Here is a 25378-nt window from a genome sequence, read left to right as displayed (position 1 = left end):
GAGGAGGTCCCTCCTCACTGGTATCGGCCATGGGGCAGTGCTTGTCAGCTGCATCAGAACCGGGAACCAAGCCTGGTTCTTCCAGAACGGAGCCACTAGTAGCACTGAGCATCCGTTTTCACTGATCCGCTCTAATACCTGAGGTAGGAGCGCGACGGGGCAGCTGGACTGTCTGTGGGTGTAGAGACCATTCTCCTGCTGGAACATTGTTCCTGGACAGTCTGTCTGTTCCCACATTTAGGTGGCCAGGCACGTGCACTGCTCTCAACGAGCGCAGATTGTGCTGAGCCCAGACCAGGAGGCGTTCCGTCAGCCTATAAAGGTTTCGGGACCTGATACCTCCTTGGCGATTTATATAGGCCACCACTGACATGTTGTCCGAACGGACCAAGACGTGGTGTCCTTTTATCTGGGAACAAAAGCGCCTCAGCGCGTTGTCGACTGTTATCATTTCCAAGCAGTTTATGTGTAGAAGCTTTTCCCGTTCTGACCACTGGCCGAAGAACGGTCTGCCCTCGAGCAGCGCCCCCCATCCCGAGGTGGAGGCGTCCGTAGACACCACCTTCACACTCGAGGAAGTCCCCAGGCTTACACCTGACTGGTACCAGTCGATCGCTCTCCAAGGTTTCAGAGCTGAGACGCATTTCTGATCGACCTTGAGGCGAAAAAGACCGAAGGTCCACGCTCGGCGCGGTACTCGCGCTTTTAGCCAGAACTGCAGTGGGCGCATGCGAAGCAGACCCAACTGGAGTACTGATGATGCTGAGGCCATAAGACCCAGCATTTTCTGAAACTTTCTGAGCGGGACTATAGTGCTGCAGCGGAAGGATTTCGTCATGCGCTGAATATTCAGTCTGCGCTGTGGCGATAGTTGTGCTGTCATAGACAGCGAGTCCTGTTCTGTGCCCAGAAAAGATATTCTCTGTCTGGGAGACAGTGAACTCTTCGCCCAATTGACTTTGAGACCTACATTCTCGAGATGTTCGAGTAATATGGCCCTGTGTTCTATGAGCTCTGAGTGTGATCGAGCTAGAATCAGCCAATCATCCAAGTAGTTCAAAAACTCGCATGCCCCAAAGTTTCAGGGGTGCAAGCGCCGCGTCCATGCACATTGGAAATGTGTGCTAGGGACAGGCAGAACGGCAGGACTGTGTATTGATATGTCTGGCCCTCGAAGGCGAATCTCAAAAATCGCCTGTGACGTGACGCTATTTGTATTTGGAAATACTGGGAAGTAATATTTGGAATGTATTGGGAAGAGAGAGAGAGTGTCATCATGTTTTGCTTCAGCGTTTTTTTGCTGGCGTGCGTGTATTATAACAGGCTCGTTTGCTGCAATATTGATATTTCCAGTCGCCTGAACTTAAGAGGGGACTGAGAAATGTGTGAGAAATGGAGGTTAGTCCGGCCTCGGCGGGACTAAAACACTCTCTTTTCTCCTTTCGCCGATGAGTGACGCGTGAATGGGGCGCAAGGGCGGGGTAGCTTTCTTGTAACGTAAAGAAAACTAGCCCCGTGACCGTCCGCTCCTGACCTCCCTTGTGAATGGCGCAGTTTGCGCGGCTCGAACAGAGGGAGAGCAGGTATCATTCCCCACAGACGCGGCTTCTTGGTCGATATCCACGACGGAAGCGGCGGCAGACGGCGGCCGCTGTCCATCAGGAAGAGACTCTAGCAAAGCGGGTGAAGCAGGCGGGCGAACCGGCGAGCTTTTGCGGGTTGGGGGAGGTTCCGGGACCCGTTGAGCACGGCGCTTTTTACGGCGCGGTACCGCGGCGGGCGGAGGTGCAGTCTGAAAGAAGGATGCCAGGCGAGTCCTCAGAGTCACCATAGGCAGTAGCTCGCAGTGAGGGCAGCCGCCGTCAGCGAGCACGAGAGCTGCCTGATCCTCACCCATGAGTGGGGCTCAACACGAGCCCCAGGTAAGGGGCATCTTGAAAAAGACGCCCGGCTCTTTTAGTGCAATGAGAGTGTGTGTCGCGGCGGCGAACACACACACACACAAAACACAGTAGCAGAGAAAAGGATATAATGCCAGATAGCGCAGCAGGAACGGCGACTGAAGGCGGCGCGGCAAGCGGCTTCAGGTGCAGTGGCTCGTCCCGCTGAAGAGCTTTCTCAGACGGCGTGGCTTCTTTCTCTCCGGATCCAGCGATGCGTGAGCTTCGCTGAAGAGATGAAAAATCAGATTACCAGCCTGTCGAGCTATATTTATAGACCTAGGCCACGCCCGTTTCGGCGGGACGTGACGCAGTGGGCGCAAAGCGCCCCCATTGGAGCTGGCGTCACGATGGGGCCTCTCGATAGGCTGCTGCAGTTGCCGCAGGGCAGCCAATAGGCGCGCGAGCCGTCTTGCCTATGTCTGCATGCTGCCGCAACGCGTTTTACATTATTCCAAAATTAGGATAATTTTTGGCTTCAGTATCTCGCGGAAAAGAGATTTCCCCATAGCGTAAGATATTACGCAGTACGAGAGAACCTCTCGTAAGAGAACCGTTTCTCTGGCTCCACAAAAAGCACATTTGTCAACAACATCCGCATTTATAACAGAAACAAAAGCATTAATAGCTATAGCCCCATGCAATATACGCCACTGCAAATCCCCGGTTTGCTTATTCAATGGTGGTTTGTATATCACCCTCCAAACTGGTTTATCTTCTTCTTGTAACCCAAACTTTTCTCGCCACACAGTGTCTTTCTTCTCATTTAATGCCACTTTATTTAAAATTTAACAAAGCATCTATACAACAATTTTCCTGCAACCAAACCCAACTCCAAATCATGCAACCCTTTTAAATCCAGCGGAATACCAGACATACCCTTTAAATCTGGTGAAATAACAATTTTCGGAAAGGGATCTCTCATATTTGGAACCAGGCTTCCATTACCAAAATTTTGCAACATGATTAATTCTTCCTCTGTTAATCTTCCTTTCCACGTTTTTAAAATTGCCTCAGTTTGACGGGAAGACCTCTGGCCTAATGCCGTGGCAAATGCAGATACATCACTTAAGTCAGTTCCTACAACATCAATTAAATATTTTAATTTTACCATACCGGAGCCACATAGCCTTAGTGTAAGTCCTGGAAAAAACTCATTTGATAAGTCAAAGCGAGCTCCTTTGACCAACGGCTCCTCTAACAACCAGAATAAAGAATCTGTCTTTCCATTCCTGGTAAAATTAAAAAGTCCCCACAATTTAAAAAGTCCACGGTAGAAAGAAGGTAAGTCCTTTAAGTTCAGCTGTTTATGATCCATAAGTATCAGAGTTCTGTCAAGTCCAAGCCCATCAGTCTTCTGTAGGATAATCTGGCTAGCTTTTCTCCATACCAGATCTTCAGGACCAGTTAATAGTCTCTGGATGAATTGCAAGCGAAAGGTTGCTAGTCTACTTGGAAGGTGCACCATTCCTTGGCCGCCTTCTTCCACAGGCAGGTAAAGTACACTTTGAGGAACCCAATGGAGCCGATCCCAAAAAAAATGAACAAACATTACTTGCAACCTGGAAAGCAAGCCAGGAGGAGGGTCCACACATGACAATCTATGCCACAATGATGAGGCAGTCAAATTGTTAATTATTAAAACCCTTCCTCTAAAGGATAGTTGTGGATGTATCCACTTCCATTTCTTCAATCTACTCTCTATTTTTTCAACCACCCCAACCCAATTTTTTTCTTGCGCACAGTATCCCCGATAAAGACTCCCAGGTATTTAATCCCTCCTTTTTTCCAAATTAACCCACCAGGTAATAATGGTGGACCCTTCTCCCATTTCCCAACAACCAATGCATCACTTTTACTCCAGTTTATTTTGGCAGCAGATACGCTTCCAAACTCTTCAACAATTTTAACCAAAGTATTTATGTCATTCTGTCCATTAACCATAATCATTACATCATCAGCATAAGCTGATATCTAAATAAGTTGTTGTTGTGAGGTAATACTAAACCTTCTATTTTAGAACGTAACTTATTTAACAATGGTTCAATTGCTAAAGAGTACAGCATTCCAGAAAGTGCACATCCCTGTCTAATGTCTCTATTAACTTTAAAAGGGGCGCTCAAACCACCATTGATTTTTAGCATACTTTCAGTATCTCTGTACAGCACTTTAATTACTCCAATAAAACCTGGGCCAAAACCAAAAGCATTAAGAGTTTTCCAAAGATACTGGTGCTCAACTCGATCAAATGCTTTCTCTTGATCAATGGAAATGAGTCCTATATTGATACCCAAAAGGCCAGCAACTTCTATTATGTCCCGAACAAGAAAACTATTATCTAAAATAGACCTACCACACAGTACGTTTGGTCAGGGTGTATGACCTGCCCCATCACCTCTCTCAATCTGTTGGCCAGAGTCTTAGAGAAGACTTTCAAATCAGAGCACAATAAGCTCACTGGTCTCCAGTTCTTAATTTCGTGCAAATCGCCTTTCTTTGGTAGAAGAGTAATCACAGCTCTCCTACAACTCAGAGGTAGAGAACCCTCAGCTATACTCTCATTGAGAACACCCAAGAAATCCTCACCCATCACCTCCCAAAAGGCTTTGTAAAACTCAACTGGAAGACCATCGATACCAGACGCTTTTCCGCCCTCCATGTTCTGCATTGCATTCCAAAGCTCTTGCTCACACAAAGGCCTCTCGAGCACTGCCTTTGACTTCTCCTGAAGCTTTGGTAGACCCGTATAAAAGCTAGCAGACATTTCTTCATATTCACTCCCATACAGTTCATTATAGAACCTCACAGCCCGCTGTCTTATTTCAGATGGCGCTGTCAGCTCTTGCCCATTTTCTGAGCGTAGTGAGTGAATATATCGACTCTGGCCATTTTTTCTTTCTAAATTAAAAAAGAATTTGCATCCATTTGCGTGAGATTTTGATAACGTGACCTGACCAAAGCTCCCTTTGCCTTCGTGCCTAGCAGGTCCGCAATACATAACTTTCTGGACTTCAGGGCATCAATACCACTCTGCTCTCCAGTGACCTCTATTAATGATTGTAACTCCACAATTTCAGCTTCAAGTTTTTCCATTTTTTGTGCTATATTTTTAGAGACAACGAAAGTATACTGTTGACATAACAATTTAATTTCAACTTTCCCATAATCCCACCACTGGCGCAAGTTTACAAAACACTCTTTTTTAAATTTAAATTCTTTCCAAAAAAAGACAAAAACCTCTCTAAACTTTAAATCACTCAAAAGAGAAACATTAAAATGCCAATAGGCACTCTTTGACCTAATATTTGCTATAAAGAATTTACATGTAACAATAGCATGATCAGAGAAACCAGATGGACTAATTACACAACTTTTCATAATATTAAAATTATGTTTTAAACAGTATAATCTATCTAATCTGGCCAAAGAAATTAAATTCTCTCGAGTATGTGTCCACGTATACTGTTTATCATTTTTATTTAAACGCCTCCATATATCACACAATTTATGAGTCTCAATCAATGATCGTATAGCATGGCCCGAGGCTTCATGAGGTTCAGCATGATTTCGATCTAATACATAATTCTCTGTACAGTTGAAATCACCACCTAAAAACAAATATTCATCTGAGTTACAGCTCTGCAAGACTCCATTGAGATTATTAAAAAAACAAACTCTCTCAGCGCCATTAGTGGGAGCATACACATTAATAAACACAACATTGAATTTTTCAAATTGTGCCCGTATAGCAATAAGTCTACCAGGAATTTCTTGTTTCACCTCAAAAGAGGCAGGAGTAAAATGCTTAGCAAATAAAACAGACACCCCTCCTCTAGTAGAGCTCATATGAGAACACAGCACCACTCCTTCCCATTCGTTTCTCCAATCAATTTCATTTAGACCATCACTATGTGTCTCCTGAATAAACACAACATCTATTTGCTTTTGTTTTATTAATTCAAATAACAGTGCTCTTTTATACGGATCTTGTGCCCCATTCATATTAAGAGTGCCTACCCTCACTACACTCATTAAAAAAATAAATGAGAGAAGGACTCGAATTAAGACAAGCTTCAGTGAGCAAAACAGATTATATCGTTTCAAACCCATCCTCTGCTTGAAGTTCTGATCTCAACTTTGCAACAATCTTCTTTAGTCTATACATTTCTTGAACAGTAAACTGTTCTTCACCCTCGCCTCGCATTAACATCCCCACAGAGTCAACGAACATTTTACGGTCTGGGAAGAAATCTGTAACCTGGACATTTTTCATGTTTTTTGTTTTTTGCAAAAAAGACCTAACTTTTCCAAAAGAGTAAGCACTACGCCTACTCCTTTTGTCCAAAGTATCACTAACAGAATCTTCAGCAGTACTGCATTCAACATCCTTATGTGCATCAACTTTTACTTCTGGCAGTTGTTTTGACTTTGCATCCCCTTTTTTCGTTTTATTCCTTTTCCTCTTAACAGAGGGCGTCTTAAAAATTGCACCATCACTCACATACTCCTCACTAACCCCATCTTCCATCACCAGATCAACTGCTTTGTCAGTAACATTTGGTGTTTCCCCCTCTACCATTCCTGAACCTCCCATCCCTGCATCACTCATTCCAGCCTCGGCTGTATCCCTCACAGCTCCAGCTTGTTTGTGCTAGACTGCTCTGACAGCATCATTCTCCACAGCCGCTGAGTTAGCCACTGCATTTACACTAGTATCCTCAGTCTGTCCCGGACACAAACTTCTAATGTGCCCTTCCCCTCCACATTTAAAACATTTCATCGTCTCAGAACTTGCAAACACAACATAATCGAAGCCATCATATCTAAATTTAAATGCCACATTTATTTCCTCAACTTCACTTTTTAGTAGGCTACCATGTAAACTTGCCGTCTGAATGAGACTACGTGTTTAAGTAAAGGGGATTTACAGCCCAACGGAACTTTCCTCATTTGTGACACAATTTTTCCATGCCTGGACAACTCTGTGATCAGCAACTCATCTTTTATAAACGGGGGGACATTGGACAAAATTATCTTTTTTGCCGGTTGAATTAAAGGCATTACTGGCGTAAAAGTCTCCTGTATGACAATTCCGTTTTGCACCACGCTGTTCACTTTCTCAATGTTATCTAAAAAAATCACCACCGCACTATTCATACGAGACGCTGACATTATGCTGTCGTGACCGACAACATTTCCAACCGCCAAACTACACTCTTCCACTGAACAATTCATTGCAGGTGCAATCTTGATGCCATGCCTGCATGAAAGCCGATCATAACTGAGGTGTTCAGAGGACGCCATCGCCAACCAGCACTCGCTGGAAGACTGCGCTCCTCAATTTACCTCAAATCCTGCTACCCTCTAACTTAATTACACAAAATAATATATTAAAAAAATGCTGTTTGAAACCACAAACAACAAAAAATAAGGAGAAAAAGAAGGAAAAACTCACTCTCACCGTAGAACTCTCACTTACACGCTTCCACTCACTCCCGCATGCGCACAGAGAGAGAGAGAGAGAGTAACAGATAATAGCCCTGACAACTTCACCCGTTTCCCCCTATGTTCACACACAAACTTGACTACTTTGTATAGGAACTAAGTTACCTTGTGTGTTTTCATTTAATTTGTCTGTTTTAGGCCCTGACTGAGATTTGAAGATTTTGGAAGCTTTTAAGCAAAAAGTTGAACTTGCATTTCCCCCTTTTCATTTGTTTCTTTACAAAACCACACCTGAAAAATCTAATCAAAGTTTTCAGGATTACTTGACAATTACAAACATGTAATCTTTGATTAGAGATGGAGCTAAATTGTGCAGGACAGTAGCCCTCCAAGACCAGAATTGCCCATCCCTTGTCTAAGAGAATAAAGCATGCAATCCATCAGACAGGACTCAGGAGCTCAGTGGTATAGCATGGAAATGAGTCTTGTCAGGAGCATTTGCGAGAGGACTACACAACAAAAACTTCTCTCCTCTGGGGGAAGAATAAAGATGAAAAAGCCACTCCTTCATTTGCAACGTCTGTTGGGTCTCTTGTTCTCTGAATCTCTCCACTCACTCTCTCTCTCAGCTTACAAACCAACGCGGGGCAGAACAAACAAACAAACAAGGCAGCTAATAAGCCAAGGAGCTGGTGCTCACTAGAGGTTTGGTATTGTTGCACGTTCTTTATTCCGTTCTTATCTACTGAGCAACAAGAGCAAAAGAGGCACTGTGTAAGCATTAAGATTACATCATTGTGCAATTGTTACACAGGAATGTAAGATGTGGCGGGCTCAATCAGCAGTGAAAGTCATTCCCGGTCCCTCTCCAGCTCCTCTAAAACATCTTAAGTGGAAAAGGTTGTAGATACTACCCATTTTTCCTCCAACACCTTCCTGTTTTGCCTCACCATCGGTAGATATTTCCCCCCAATATGAACACCTACATGTAGCTGGTTATGGGGTAATGGATCACTAGGATGTCATTGCAGAGAGTTTATTACTTCTTTATGTTTAAAAATTAATGTAATGTCCTGTTGAAAGTTTTGTAATTGAGCCAGTGAATAAAGGTCCCGTATTATGCCCCTTTTCACAAGATGTAAAATAAGTCTCTGATGTCCCCAGAGTGTGTATGTGAAGTTTCAGCTCAAAATACCCAACAGATCATTTTTTACAGCATGTTTAAATTGTCATTTTTTGGGGCTCAGAAAAATGCCCTGTTTTAGTGTGTGCCCTTTAAATGCAAATAAGCTGCTGCTGGACGACCCAGGGGGCGGAGCTTCATGAGCTCGCGCACAGTCTCTCAGGACAATTTCATCTCATGGAATGATGATAATATCAGAAACTCTCAGTTACGGTGTTCATTTCGAGTCGGACAATAATGCCTACAGAGTCAGAATGCTCTATAGAGATGAAACAGGTATAGTTTAGTAGTTTAATTACGGTTATTATAACGTATTTGTCATCTGCTTGTATGTATCCATTATTTATTAATAGCCTACAAGTCTGCTGTCTGAATGATGATCAAACATATACTGATGAGTTTAATAAAGTTTATTGTACATCACACAAAAGATGAAGCGTCAGTTTTACTTCAGAAAATCACCGTAAGAGCTGAGTAAACACAGTAAGTTATTAGAAGTGCGCAAGTACATAAACGAATTTCGGTAGAGTTGAGGGAGCATTCCTGTGGGCGGAGGTTAGTCAAAAAACGGTTTTAATGACGTCATTAAAGAAGGAAGTAGAGGGATGTAGTCCAAACGGGCCGTTCGATGTAGTCGACTTCTGTTAAATAAAATATCTCGCTTGACATTTAACTTTGAGCTTTATCATTTTACAGATATTATTTATACTCTAACAACAACATTACACACTAACTAAAGTTTGAAACATGGGATCACGAAGAACGGGACCTTTAATCAAAGAGATATTCAGTCTTTCTCAGAGCACAGAGACAGAGTAGTAACCCTCAATATTAATGTTTACATACATAGTGATGTACAGATTCATAGGCATTTACTTTTTAATATAATGTTATATTTTTATTTAAAGCATATTGAATTTTTTTTTGGTATACAAATATTTTACTTTTAACAATTTATGTTTAAAAAATACATACATGGTACTAAACCAATTTAATTCTACATACGTTTTAATTGTATTTAAAAAAAAATAAAAAAAAAATAATTTAAAGTTAGTGCATATTTTCTGGCACCACCTGGCAGCTGGCACCAAATGTCCATTAGGATCAGTGTATTTATCAAGATACATTAATAAATACACTGATATACACTCCTCTAAAGGATTATTAGGAACACCTGTTCAATTTCTCATTAATGCAATTATCTAATCAACCAATCACATGGCAGTTACTTCAATGCATTTAGGGGTGTGGTCCTGGTCAAGACAATCTCCTGAACTCCAAACTGAATGTCAGAATGGGAAAGAAAGGTGATTTAAGCAATTTTGACCGTGGCATGGTTGTTGGTGCCAGACGGGCCGGTCTGAGAATTTCACAATCTGCTCAGTTACTGGGATTTTCACGCACAACCATTTCTAGGGTTTACTAGTGTTGGGTCCGAGTCCACCATTGTCGAGTCCGAGTCGAGTCCAAGTCCTTAACAATCGAGTCCGAGTCCAAGTCCGAGTCCAAAGAGGGCCGAGTCGCACTTGAGTCCGAGTCCTTAACATCCGAGTCCGAGTCGACTCCGGCCGAGTCCACAAAGATTTAAATAGTTTTAAATTGACCTTTCACAAAGACCCGCCCCTCTTACTGTCGCTACGTCCGACAAACCATTCCGCTCTCACTCCACATGTTCTCACACAGTGAAATATATATTGCGGAGCAAAGAGGACACTGACAATGCGCCAACAGACAAGACAAGGCTACTTCTGGTATGAAATAAAGTCTCAGCTTTCAAATTTTGTAATTTTTATGAAATTAAAACAATACACACCGTTTTGTGGTGCTTTAATATAGGCCTCAACTCAAGCAGCACATGAACTGATAATATCTTCTAGTTATAGCACAAATTAAACATGAATGAACATCAGAACTGCAAAAAGAATTCAATACACAGCATTTTTCAAGTTCAAGTCCAATGACTTTAATCTACTATCTGGTTTGGTTTGTTTGTCGGACAAAAATGGCAGGTATCTGCATTATGATTGGTCAGATCGCATGTCAATCAAATTCCAGTGAAAGGTCTCAACACTGAGCTCTTAAATTAATATGTTAAACCTCACAAAATGATTCCAATGTATAGTTACAGTCATACGTTTACCTATCGTACATCTTTCAGATTCTGCAAGGTAATGCTCAAGAATATAACACGATGCATTAAGAGCCAGGAGTAAACTTTTGAGCAAGATGACGTTGATTTTTTAATTTTTATTTATTTTGATTATCTTATTTTGTTTTACATGCTAATATCTTATTTAGCCTCTAAATGGCAGGACTAAATTAATTAATGAATTTTTAAATAAAATAAGAGCAATTTACACCAATGATCCAGTTAAAAAATGTACACCCCCTGGCTCCTAATGTTTGCTTCCTTCTTGAGCATCACTAAATGTTTGCAGGGTTTGTAATAGTTGTGTATGAGTCCATCAGTTGTCTTCAGTGTGACAAGATGGATCTCACAATCATAGTCACTGCTAGTAAGGAGTCAAATATGCAGAAGATGCTGGAAAAGCAAAGAATGTGCAGGAGCTGGAGGATTTTTCCTCATAAACAACCATTAAAAAAAAATCATTCAGGTAATGAAACACAATATTAAAATCAAGCCTATGTAATTTGTCTTGTATTTTGTGTTTGTATTTTTTCTTGTGGACTAGGCTATTAAACAACCATTATGTGAAAAAGATTTTTTTTCAGGTCAGTAATAAATAGAAACAATGTTTTTATGATCATCCTCATTAAAAAATAAATAAATATTACATTTTGGAGATTCTGCAAGGTGTATGTAAACTTATGACTAAAGTGTAGGCTTAATCAATGTAACAAAAATCATAACATTATTAGACGCCAAAATGTTGCTTTGGTTATCACGTTCTCATGTTGCTATGGTTACTGTGTCAATCATCGCAATTTCATGACTCACAGGACTAAAATTCTGCGGATTCTCTCCCACATTTAAATGCAGTTATCACTCTTTTTAATTTACAGTGTGAACGTAACCACTGGTCCTCTACAAGCATGAAAAAATATATTATTTATATTGTCAATAGCGCTCACTTTAAGCCATCACTTACTTACCGCGTTCTGCACTCTCACTGAAACTCTCGTCATAAACACTGAAGTTGTCCGCACTGCACAGCGAATCTCTTATTTATATCGCGTCAAGACTTTGTTGTTTATGAGGAGATTTGCGAAAGGATAAAACTCGCGCTGATTCTGAACATACATTTTGAGCGACTTCTCCGCATGGTGACTCAAAACGCCTCTGATTTGCCACTGTATTCATGCGCTTAATATACATATCTGTGATTGGCTACAATGCTCAACACTGACACAACACAATGTAAGCAGTTTCGTTTTTGAATAATATTGTGTCCTCCAGTGCCCGGACTCGTCTGTACTCGGCAAATTTTCCGAGTCTAAAATGTCAGAGTCCGTGTCAAGTCCGAGTACAAATTCATCCGAGTGCGTGACAAGTCCGAGTTCATTCAAAATTGGACTCGAGTCCGGACTCGAGTCCTAGTCCGAGTTCGAGTACCCCAACTCTAGGGTTTACAAAGAATGGTGTGAAAAGGGAAAAACATCCAGTATGCGGCAGTCCTGTGGGTGAAAATGCCTTGTTGATGCTAGAGGTCAGAGGAAAATGGGCCGACTGATTCAAGCTGATAGAAGAGCAACTTTGTCTGAAATAACCACTCGTTACAACCGAGGTATCCAGCAAAGCATTTGTGAAGCCAAAACACACACAACCTTGAGGCGGATGGGCTACAACAACAGAAGACCCCACCGGGTACCACTCATCTCCACTACAAATAGGAAAAAGAGGCTACAATTTGCACGAGCTCACCAAAATTGGACAGTTGAAGACTGGAAAAATGTTGCCTGGTCTGATGAGTCTCAATTTCTGTTGAGACATTCAGATGGTAGAGTCAGAATTTGGCATAAACAGAATGAGAACATGGATCCATCATGCCTTGTTACCACTGTGCAGGCTGGTGGTGGTGGTGTAATGGTGTGGGGGATGTTTTCTTGGCACACTTTAGGCCCCTTAGTGCCAATTGGGCATCGTTTAAATGCCACGGCCTACCTGAGCATTGTTTCTGACCATGTCCATCCCTTTATGACCACCATGTACCCATCCTCTGATGGCTACTTCCAGCAGGATAATGCACCATGTCACAAAGCTCGAAACATTTCAAATTGGTTTCTTGAACATGACAATGAGTTCACTGTACTAAAATGGCCCCCACAGTCACCAGATCTCAACCCAATAGAGCATCTTTGGGATGTGGTGGAACGGGAGCTTCGTGCCCTGGATGTGCATCCCACAAATCTCCATCAACTGCAAGATGCTATCCTATCAATATGGGCCAACATTTCTAAAGAATGCTTTCAGCACCTTGTTGAATCAATGCCACGTAGAATTAAGGCAGTTCTGAAGGCGAAAGGGGGTCAAACACAGTATTAGTATGGTGTTCCTAATAATCCTTTAGGTGAGTGTAGTTATAGTATATATTTATTTATATTTATGTTTGGAGTATTTTAATTTTTGGAATTTAACTGGAGTTAAAAAAGATTTTGTGTGTGTGTGTGTGTGTGTGTGTGTGTGTGTGTGTGTGTGTGTGTAATGGTTTCAAACTACAGTAGCTCTCAGTGTCAAGTCAAGTCAAGTCAAGTCACCTTTATTTATATAGTGCTTTTTAAAATACAGATTGTTTCAAAGCAGCTTTACAGAGATAACAGGAAAATAATGCAACAAAGTTTGTTTTCAGAAGAAAATAGCGTCATAGTCCAGCTTAAGTAAATTCAGTGATGGATCATTTTTGTTGTACAAAAGTTATTAATTTATATATATAGCCGCTCTGGAGAAAACCGTGATGTCATCGTCCAGCTCAGTTCAGTTCTCATATAATGGTGTCAAATGCAGGCAGATCAATAATATTGTTGAATATTAAATGTCCCCAACTAAGCAAGTTAAAAGCCAAAGGCGAAAAAGGCAGCAAAGGCGGGCGGCAAAGGCGAAAGTGGCAAGGAAACAAAACTCCCATCAGGTGACAGAATGGAGAAAAAAACTTTGGGAGAAACCAGGCTCAGTCGGGGGCCAGTTCTGAATCAAGCCTAAATCCCACTGTATAGAAACTGACTTGAGTTTATAAGGAATATGCAAGTATGAGAAGCATGCAAAACCTTTGGAGGCACCTTATGTTTGCATGATGCCAAGGTGATGAGGAAAACCCTTCGAAGTTAACTAATTCAAATTTCAATCAAGCACATTAATGACTCAAAGTGTATTTTGGGTGAATGACTTTGAAGTACCATTCACAGCTGACTTTCAACTCCCTGCTTTTGTCAGCAGAGCGTATAATTTATGTTAAATTGATTTGCTTAATGTGCTTAAAATAAGATTTTTTTTTTCCTTTGGAGAAGGCTGAATTGCGGTATTTTAAACCTGGTTAATCGCTTCTCTTTTTGTGAGAAAGGATTATGGGCCAGCACGCAGAATGAAACGCCCTTTCTCTTTCCCACAGCTAATTTGGTGTGGGTCTCTGTCTGTGCAAGGAATAAGCATTAATATGAGAATTATTTTGGGAAACAACTGCCACAAAACAGTGGTTTTAATGCATTCTATTGTGAGCTTCTTCAATTCAGGGTGTTTAGATAGCTGGCTTTAACATCCTGGTGCATACTTTAAGACCATAAGCTTTTCATCTATTCATTTCACTTAATTGACATTGTGTTATTGACCGACACACTAAAGTACACCTGTATATAATAAACTTAAACTATTGAATTATGAACATACTTATGGGGCAAATGAACAAGACAGAATAGTCTAATGAGCACATAATACGTAGGACATTTTTTAAATCTCTTTAATATCTATTTTTTTCTCCATTTAATCTTAGAAGTGAGATTAAATTGAGACTTTTGTTTCAGAAGAGATCTCAAAATTTTCAAGGAAAGCAAATCTAAGATTTTAGTATGAACTCAAGAAAGAAAAGTCACAAAGTAGATTCATATCTCAATTGTTTCTCATGAAGCAGCAATTAAATTAAATGGAGACTGAATGGAGGCATTTGCTTTAGTCTCCTGCTTGTCAGATTTGTCTCCTCAGAATAAGTTACTAATAATCACACATATTCCAGAAAAGATTTCAACAAAGTATCAAACTATGCTCCAAAAGACTAATATGTCCAAAAAAAAAATATTTTTTTTTAAAGAAACATCTCAAACAAAGTTTGCACTTCTCTTGACTTTTCCTGAGCTATGAAAGTGCAATAACATTCTACTCAAAAATATTTTATGCAAAGTGTTATTGGAGAGTTGGGTGAAAAAGCATGAAGAACAAGGAATTTAGGAACACCTATGGAATGAGATAGCACAGGCCAGGTCAATGGGATTATGAGTGAAAAGGTCCCGGTCTTAATTGGTGCAGATGACTGGCCGGCTGCCCCATAGAGCACACAAAAGACACGTCAGCTATGCTTGAGTGGACACAAGCTTGCCGTATTTGCTTGTCCACAGGAATGTGTATGTCCCGATCTCTCTCCATATGTTCCCTTCCCTTTTACCCTTACTTTTTTAGTCCATGTCAAATGGATTACCTCATAATTTTCCTCTTTCACTCTTTTCCACTTCCTCTTTTCTTGGGATTTGAGGAAAATGAACTGAGAAGGGAAAAATTGAGCGAGCATTCTCTCTCGCTCTCCCAATTAATTTTTCCCCAAATTTTTTGTACTTTATTGCTTTATTGGCTCTTACACACACACTTCTCCCAAAGTTTTTTTCTCCATTCTGTCACCTGATGGGAGTTTTGTTTCCTTGCCACTTTCGCCTTTGCCGCCCGCCTTTGCTGCCTTTTTCGCCTTTGGCTTTTGGCTTGCTTAGTTGGGGACATTTAATATTCAACAATATTATTGATCTGCCTGCATTTGACACCATTATATGAGAACTGAACTGAGCTGGACGATGACATCACGGTTTTCTCCAGAGCGGCTATATATATAAATGAACTAAATTAATAACTTTTGTACAACAAAAACGATCCATCACTGAATTTATTTAAGCTGGACTATGACGCTATTTTCTTCTGGAAACAAACTTTGTTGCATTATTTTCCTGTTATCTCTGTAAAGCTGCTTTGAAACAATCTGTATTTTAAAAATCACTATATAAATAAAGGTGACTTGACTTGACTTGACTTGACACTGAGAGCTACTGTAGTTAGAAACCATTCCACACAGACATACAGACACACACACACACACACACACACACACACACACACACACACACACACACAGACACAGACACACACACACACACACACACATGTCTGGTTCACTATCTTTGTGGGGACTCTCCATAGACTTAATGGTTTTTATACAGTACAAGCGGTATATTCTGTCCCCTTACACTAACCCTACCCCTAAACCTACCCATCACAGAAAACTTTCTGCATTTTTACATTTTCAAAAAAATATAATTTAGTATGTTGATTTACCCATTCTCAGGTTTTACTATCCTTGTGGGGACATTTGGTTCCCACAATGTAATATAAATCAAACGCACACATTACACACACACACACACACACACACACACACACACACACACGTCAAGTCACCTGCATTGGCATAGTGCTTTATACAATACAGATAGTTTCAAAGTAGCTTTACAGTTATAAACGGGAAAATAATGATCAATTAAATTCTGCAGTTAAGCAGCTCTAAAAAGACAATAGTGTCATTATTCAGTGGAAGGCAGTTCAGTGTTGATTCAGTTTGGTTCAAAAACTGTGTAAAGTTTCTCGATTATGGATTGAGTTCACTTTAGCTATAAAGCAGTGATGTCATCATCCAGCTCAGTTCAGTTCTTATCCGATAGTGTCAGTGCAGTCAAGTCAATAATATTACTGCTTTTTAAGTGTCCCCAACTAAGCAAGCAGAGGTGACAATTGTAAGGAACCCAAACACCATCAGGTGACAGAATGGAGAAAAAAAAACCTTGGGAGAAACCAGGCTCTGTCAGGGGACCAGTCCTCCTCTGTCCAAACGGGAAAAAAAAATGGTGTGATCATGATTCCAGGCTGCATCACAAGTCAGATTGTGGATTGATATCATTCAAAATATTTAATCCAGCTCCTGCTGCTTGGAGATCAGATACATCAGTTGAAGCTGGCCATAGGGGTCTGTGCAGAGGACTTTTGTGGCTCTTGTGGTCTTCGTTGAGGTTCTCTGCAGAGGGCTGTCTAGTTGACAAGATCTTCGCAGGTCTTCGTAAAATCCCTGCATATATATACAAAATGAAACCCAAACTCTTGATAACTGCATGGTTGTTAACAGATGTTGTGTTGAGTGGTTGAGGGAAAAAATCCCTAAACAAACTAAATTAATTTGTCTGTACCCCTCTCCTCATTCATCGTGGCTACACCTCTCTTCTGGAGATTGAAGCACATCAAACTTGAATAGCAGTGTTGTAAATCCCAGACAGCTACTTCCATATTAATATAAAAACATACTCATGTTACTTAGAAAACAATTAAATTTTTTTTTTTTTTTGTTGATAATTACAGCAGTTTAATTCAGATGGATAGACATAGACTAATAATATTGTAAGGTTTATTTATGTTTTTTTTTTTTTTTTACATTTAAAGGAAATCTTTGATTTTGTATGGTTTCTGTATGGAGTTAGAAATTTGGGAAAACACAGTCATTTTCAGTGTATGGACTAATTCATTGATTGTTATTAATTGTGTGTTATTTGTTAATGAGGTGTATTGTTGTTGATTTAAAAATACTATTACTCTGACCACTGACCTCTGACTTTTTCCTCACTTGTTACCCTGCAGGTATCTTGTCTTGATGAGGTACTGAGGAATGCACAGTTGTCATGGAAACCCAGTCCCAGACCAGTTCTGCAGCAGAGAAGAAGAAGAGAGTGGAGACCATTGTAGCCACCAAGAGCGTGTCCACCCGTGCCGACATCAGTGAGAAGGCCGTGGCCTCCAGCACAACCTCCAATGGTATAGCTTCAACACTTCAACTTCAACCTTCTCTTCTAATTACTTGTCAGGCTCAAACTTCTATTCTCCATTCATTCTGCCTTTTTGAATTTAAAGGTGAAGTGTACAATTTCTTGGATGTTCAAATTTTGAAGACTTAAAAGGGTCATATAATGCCAGTTTTTTACAAGCTAATATGATTCTTTAAGGTCTAAATTAAACGTTTGTAATATACTTTAATTAAAAATTCTCATTAGTATTGTAAGAAAACACATTTTACCTGGTCAAAAACAGCTCTGTTTTCAGCACGCCGTTTAAGTGCATGTGTCTTTAAATGATAATGAGCTTTGCTCACCCCGCCCCTCTGTTCTGTGTGTACACCGTAACACAATAACACAATAACCATAACGTATTGTTCATTATAAACATGGGATTATGAATTATATTGAGAACTTCGTATATAGAAAACATGCCGTAATGTACCCTGAGTGTAAACAGCCGCATTCATCGTGAAGCGTGCAGCAAGCGATTTGCAAATATTAATTTAAATATTAATATAAAGGTTAATAAAACGTTACACTCACTTCTTCTTCTGGAGGTGCAGCAGGAACACGAATAGTTGGTACCGATCCTTTTTTCAGGAGCAGCTTCTTAGCAAAACCAGCTTTATATTGTGTGTGAAATGATTCGCGCAAACATGAAAGCATTGATGTTGATCGTGGGGAATATTCCCTTCGAAAACAAACTCAGCCACTGCGTCTTCAGCGGTTCGGATTTGAACATCAAAGTGACTGCTGTGTTCCTTATTACACCCAAGAACAGAACACCACAATCGCTTAGACGCCATTCTGCTCATAGACAGTGCTCCAGCGTATCATATTCAACAATCGTATTGAATCAACAATCGTGGGAGGGGCGTCGATTTTTTGATGTCACAAAATCGAACGGCTTGATTTGAGATTGATTTGTAAATACAGTGTGTATATTTTCTTAGTTAATTAATTTTTTATTTATTAAAATACTATCCCCAAAAACTGTAATGATTTCTCCCAAATGTGTAAAAGCTGTGGCTTGTAGCACTATGAAACATTGCTGTTTGTTTCTCAAATAGCTTGGCACAGCAACAGCTAAACCAATTATGTGAGTTGAGGGCAGGGCTGTCCTTTTAGTGACCAATAGCAGACTTCATTGAAAACAGTCATTATTTTTGCAATTCTGTTTGGTGATACTAGCATCATATAAATTACACGATTTCCCTTTAAGTGTTCTAATTTCTAATTTTACAATAGTGCATGATTTGTAAACTAGTACATTTTGACTTTTGCATCACATAACAAGCTCCATATTGTTTGGCTTTTTCTAACTTGTTCGGTAGCTCACATGTTTTGCTGCATTCACACTATCAGCCACTTTCTCACTACTTGTCGCCAGTGACTGGCAGTGAGGTCGCTAGTAGACGTTCCCTAGTTGTAGACAACACATCAGTTTTCTTGCCGCTACAAACAAACATTTAGGAAGGAAAAGTCTAAATATAAATGGAATCAGTACATACAATGCGATCGCAGCTATTTATTTGCAGCAAAAGGGCAAATGCCGGTCTATCTGGGCTCACAAATCTATTCAGGCTCGGAGTCAGCACAGCGAGTACCACCGTATGTACATAGAGACATATCATAAATTATGGGACAGTTGCTGACTGCTAAAAGGAGCTTCTTCTTAATCTTGCCTTGCACTGAAGAGCGACTGATCACGTGCTTCTGACTGACTTCACTCCTATTGGTTGTTGCTCCCGAAACTCGCTCTACCTTTGCATAAAGTTGAACAGATCTCAACTTTGTAATTTCGATGGACATGCCCCATCCCGTCACCAACAGTTGCTGTTGCTCGTGTTGCCGGAAATCGTCCCCCTCTCCATTGAAATTAATGGGATCGTGTCGCTTTGTCGCTTGTAGTGTGAATGCAGCTTTGCAGCATTGCACTTGTGATGCAAAGCACTTGGGTACAAGTACCTTGAAGTCCAGGGCAGAACAAGTTCAGGGTAAAACAACTCAAAGAGTTATCTTATGTAAGCAAGTTAAAATGGCATGGTTGCTTCGGCATATGCGGTTTTATCTCTCTATTTTTATATATTTTTATTCAACACATGTAATGTTTTAAACACTATTATTTTTAACTACATTTTTGCAGTGAATTAACTTTAAAGAAGATCTACATTTGTCATTTTCATTCATTGAGATTGAGAAAATATGCCATGCTTTAGTGGAGGAATTTTGTCACCTGGTGGAAACCAATCAAACTTTTAACATGAAAATGACATGAAATTGCCATTATAACAGTAGATGGCTGCAGAGGACCACTGATTAGCTCATTTGCCATTTCCACTCCCTTGTATAGTTCTTTTTGGGTGTTTTGCTTTTGGATTTATTATAAAATTAATTTTATAATTTGTTTTTGCAATTTTATTGCACTGAAGTATGAAGTATAGCAAGTGTAGGAAAAGCCATAAAGTTTCAAGCCATTTAGACGAATGGAATTTCATAAAATAAATAAATAAGCCTAGATTTTACAGTGGACATCTGTCCGCTGGACAACTTAACAACTGTCTTGTTTTGCTCCCATATCCTATTATGTAAAATGCATTTATGACAAAGACAAAGAACTACAAAGATATCATAACAATCTTTCAATAAATGCACACACATTGTCCTCTGCTTTTGACGCTGACGCTGCTACGGATTGAAGTACAAGCTGAAAAAACGGGGGGCTGGGTAGAAATTTAGGTCAAGTCAAGTCACTTTCATTTATATAGCGCTTTTTACAATACAGATTGTTTCGAACCAGCTTTACAGTGATAATAGGAATTTAATGCAACAAAGATTGTTTTGGCTGTACAGTAGCTCTAGAAGAAAGTCATTTTCCAGCTTAAATAAGTTTTTGATTGATTAATTTAATTAGTAAAAATCGTCTCGGTTACGGATGTAACCCTCGTTCCCTGAGTAGGGAACGGAGACGTTACGTCGGATGACGACGATTGGGGTTTCGCTTAGAAGCCTATCACCTTCGAGTATATAAAACGAGCCAATGGCAATGAAATGCCATGGGTCTGCGGAATTTGCATAGCGTATCTCCGCCCACCGCAGGGGGTATATAAGGAAGTACGCTGGCAACATGCAGATATGTCTTCGCTGAGGAGTCGAAACTGGACCCAGGCGTTTTTCAGCGATACAGTGGAAGTGGCAGGAAGACGTAACGTCTACTCAGGGAACGAGGGTTACATCCATAACCGAGACGTTCCCTTTCGTGGTCACTCCGAGTTACGTCGGATGACGACGATTGGGGTTCCAGTCTAATCACGCCACCTCGGCTGTCATCCAGTGCCCTGCGTAAGTCTGAGCTCCCTGTTGTGAGACTAGCACGAACGAAGGAGTCCTACCTAACACAGGAATACCAAGGTACACTGGGAAGCATATCTCAGGAGAAATATGCAATTACGCCCAACCATTAAGGGGGGGACTTGAGAGACACATATGATCCAGAGGGATGCATATGGAGTATCACTGAGGTGTCCAGCCGCAGGTGAAATATTTAAACCCCAGGGGTGGCAAGGTGGCTTGCCAAGGGAAAGACACACGCTCAAAAGAGACTTACAGTGGAATACACATGTGGGGGTCGCCCAGAGGGGGGACCATGCACATGGAGGCACCTAGTCAAGCGCAAAAGCTGCGTTATGGCAGATTGGCATAACTCAGGCGTTGACGTAACCAGTGCTGGAGGAAACTCAGAGCTTATCAGACTCACCTGAGAAGATAATCGCACGTATCCCGTCCGTGGAGAGGAATGGCGAGCAAGCGAAGACACCTGAGCAGAATCTAGTACCGGCTAGTTGAAGCGAGTACATGGGAAGAAACTGGCTCTACTCGGAGATTATAGAATCTCGCGAATGTGTTGGGTGTCGCCCAGCCTGCAGCTCTACAAATGTCTGTTAGCGAGGCGCCATGCGCTAGAGCCCAAGAGGAAGCCACACTACGAGTGGAGTGGGCTTTCACACCAAGGGGGCATTGACGACCTTGCTGCTGGTATGCCAAAGCGATGGCGTCCACTATCCAGTGAGACAACCTTTGCTTAGAGAGAGCCTTTCCCTTCAGCTTCCCACCATAACAGACAAAGAGCTGGTCTGAGGTCCTGAAACACCGCGTTCTGTCTACGTAAGCACGAAGGGCGCGTACTGGGCAGAGCAGTGCCAAGGCTGGGTCTGCCTCCTCCAAGGGCAGCGCTTGCAGGTTCACTACTTGGTCTCGAAAGGGTGTGGTAGGAACCTTGGGCACGTATCCAGGCCGGGGTCTCAGGATCACGTGAGAGTTAGCCGGCCCGAATTCCAGGCACGCTTCGTCAACCGAAAATGCCTGCAGGTCCCCTACCCTCTTGATGGAGGCCAATGCAACCAGGAGCGCTGTCTTCATAGACAGGAACTTAAGCTCTACTGATTGCAAAGGCTCAAATGGAGCACTCTGCAGGGCAGTTAGAACCACTGAGAGGTCCCAAGAGGGTACGAGGGGAGGACGAGGAGGATTCAGTCTCCTCGCTCCCCTCAGGAACCTGATGATCAGGTCGTGCTTTCCCAGAGACTTACCATCAACTGCATCGTGATGTGCGGCAATGGCGGCAACATACACTTTCAGGGTGGAGGGAGACAGCCTTCGCTCCAACCCTTCTTGCAGGAAGGAAAGCACGACACTGATCGGGCATTTTGTGGGTTCTTGATGTTTAGAAGAACACCAGTTGACGAAGAGGTTCCACTTCAACGCATAGAGATGTCTCGTGGACGATGCTCTAGCGGAAGTGATGGTAGCCACCACCGCAGGTGGTAGGGTACTCAAACCTGCCTCGTCCCATCCAGGAGCTACACGTGGAGGTTCCAAAGATCGGGACGAGGGTGCCAAAGGGTGCCCTGTCCCTGAGAAAGGAGGTCCTTCCTCAGAGGAATTGGCCAGGGGGGTGCTGTCGCGAGGAGTACTAGTTCGGAGAACCAGGTCCGGTTGTGCCAATACGGGGCAACCAAAATGACCTGCTCCTCGTCCTCCCTGATCTTGCGCAAGGTCTGCGCAAGAAGGCTCACTGGGGGAAACGCATACTTGCGTAGGCCCCGCGGCCAGCTGTGCGCCAGTGCATCCGTGACGAGCGTGCCCTCGGTCAGGGAATAGTACAGGTCGCAGTGGGACGAGTCGCGGGAGGCAAACAGGTCTACCTGTGCGTCGCCAAACTGATCCCAAATCAGCTGGACCGACTGGGGATGGAGTCTCCATTCTCCAGCGAGAGGCCGAAGCCGAGACAGCTCGTCGGCCGCCTGGTTCAGGTCTCCCGGGATATAAATGGCTCGAAGCGACCTCAGATGCTTCTGACTCCATATGAGGAGGTGGCGAGCGAGTTGCGACATACGGCGGGAGCGCAGACCACCTTGATGGTTGATGTACGCTACTGTCGCGGTATTGTCTGATCGGACTAATACGTGCTGACCCCTGAGCAACGCACAGAAGCGGTGCAGGGCCAGACGTACAGCCAGCAACTCGAGGCAATTGACATGCCAAAGGCGCTGGGGTCCTGTCCAGGAGCCCGCGGCAGCATGTCCATTGCACATGGCACCCCAGCCGGTGGTGGAGGCATCTGTTGATACAACAACATGCCGGGAAACTCGTTCTAAGGGCACTCCGGCCCGTAGAAAACTGAGGTTCGTCCACGGGGTGAAGGACTGACGGCAGGCTGGAGTCACTGGGACTTGGAGCGTGCCGTGTTGCCATGCCCACCTCGGGACTCGATCGCGAAACCAAAGCTGAAGCGGTCTCATATGAAGTAATCCGAGCGGCGTTACTGCGGCTGCGGATGCCATATGCCCCAGGAGCCTCTGAAATAGTTTCAGTGGAACCGCACTCTTGTCGTCGAATTGGCGAAGACAAGTCAGCAGTGACTGCGCGCGCTCGCTCGTAAGCTGCGCGCACATGGCGACCGAGTCGATCTCCATACCGAGAAAAGAGATCCTCTGCAGGGGGCAGAGTTTGCTCTTCTCCCAGTTGACCCGAAGGCCCAGACGAGCTACGTGCCGGAGCACTAGGTCCCTGTGTTCGCAAACCTGGTCTCGAGAGTGAGCTAGGATCAGCCAGTCGTCGAGATAGTTCAGGATGCGAACCCCGTGTTCCCGGAGGGGAACAAGGGCTGCCTCGACGACCTTCGTGAAGACGCGAGGAGACAGGGCTAGCCCGAATGGAAGAACCGCGTACTGGTATGCCCGCCCCTCGAAAGCAAACCAAAGAAACGGTCTGTGTCGCGGTAAAATGGAGACATGGAAGTAGGCGTCCTTCAGGTCGATCGCTGCAAACCAATCCTGCGGCCGCACACACTGGAGGATGTGTTTGGCCGTTAGCATCTTGAACGGCAGCCTGTGAAGGGAGCGGTTCAAGACGCGCAGGTCGAGGATTGGCCGTAACCCACCGGACTTCTTGGGTACAATGAAGTAAGGGCTGTAGAAGCCGGACTTCATCTCGGCTGGAGGGACAATCTCGATCGCACCCTTCGCCAGTAGGGTGGTGACCTCCGCTCTCATGACAGGGGCATTGCCACCGACCATAGTGAAGCGGACTCCCCTGAAGCGGGGAGGAGATCGCGTGAACTGAATCGCGTAGCCGAGCCTGATGGTTCTCGCGACCCAGCGGGACAATCTGGGAAGCTCTAGCCAGGCCTCCAGAAAGTGCACCAGCGGGGTCATACGAACCACAGACGTACCGTCGGTGGGGCAGCGAGGCGGAATGACCGGCACCGGCGAGGGTGGCATAGCGGCCCTGTGCGGGGGCACGGTCATTAACCGCGTCCTGCCAGAGGAGGCCAGGGGAGGGCGCGCGTCCCACGAGGGCGTGCTCTGGCAGGGGTCTGGCGACAGAGGGGGATGAGAGGAGCGTGGCCCGTGGGCGGCGCGTGCTGTCATCCCGCACCTCTGGAACAGAGAAGGGCGGCAGTGGCGGGACCCGAGGGTGGCGCGCACTGCGGCCCTCGAGCTCTGTTGGCTCAGGATTGGGGAATTCAATTCGGTCTTTAACCACATTAGGGTACTGCTCGTCGTTGGACGAGCAGCGGGGAGTAGAGAACAAAAGATTCTCCCCCGGCCCTCCACCGGGGGAAGGAGTGGCCCTGCTACCAGCTCCTGAACAGAAAAGAGTGCCAATCCTGAGCGGCCCGTCTCAGGGGCGCCGCTTGGCCTGGCGTTTAGCGGGCCACGGGGCCGGAGAGGGCTGTGGCGCCTTCCTGCGGCTTCCTCCACGACGCGGCCCGGATGAAGGCTGCTGCTGGAGCCGTGCGGGAGCCGCGGGAGGGCACCCTCGGCGGCGAGCAGGCTGAGGATTCTGTGCCGACGGCTGAGCAGCGGAGCGTCGGGGCAGAATGTGCTTGATCGCCTCAGTCTGCTTCTAGGCGGTCGAGAACTGCTGGGCAAAGTCCTCGACTGCACCGCCGAAAAGGCCGGCCTGGGATATGGGAGCGTCGAGCAGACGAGTCCGCTCGGGCTCACGCATATCGGCCAGGTTCAGCCAGAGATGTCGCTCCTGGACCACAGCTGTGGACATCACCAGACCCAGGGAGCGCGCGGTCACCTTCGTCGCTCGGAGAGCGAGGTCGGTGGCGGCGCGCAGCTCATCGAAGAGCCCTGGGTCTGTCCTACCCTCGTGCATGTCACGGAGCATCTAGGCCTGGTAGACCTGCAAGATGGCCATGGCATGCAAAGAGGCA

The 25378-nt window shown here is 43.7% G+C and overlaps 1 protein-coding gene across 1 annotated transcript in view; it reads left to right on the top strand.

Annotated features, from left to right (window-relative positions):
• The window catches only part of gli3 (GLI family zinc finger 3), a 229328-nt gene that overhangs the window by 28735 nt on the left and 175215 nt on the right, over positions 1-25378 (top strand). The window contains exon 2 of the mRNA XM_079862906.1: positions 17456-17629. Within this exon, the coding sequence (XP_079719032.1) occupies positions 17497-17629 (133 nt within the window). The 5' untranslated portion in view covers positions 17456-17496. The remainder of the gene's footprint in view (positions 1-17455; positions 17630-25378) is intronic.

This window comes from Squalius cephalus, assembly GCF_949319135.1.
Source record: "Squalius cephalus genome assembly, chromosome: 25".
Classification (NCBI taxonomy): domain Eukaryota; kingdom Metazoa; phylum Chordata; class Actinopteri; order Cypriniformes; family Leuciscidae; genus Squalius; species Squalius cephalus.
This window is presented reverse-complemented; position numbering and strand designations above follow the sequence as displayed.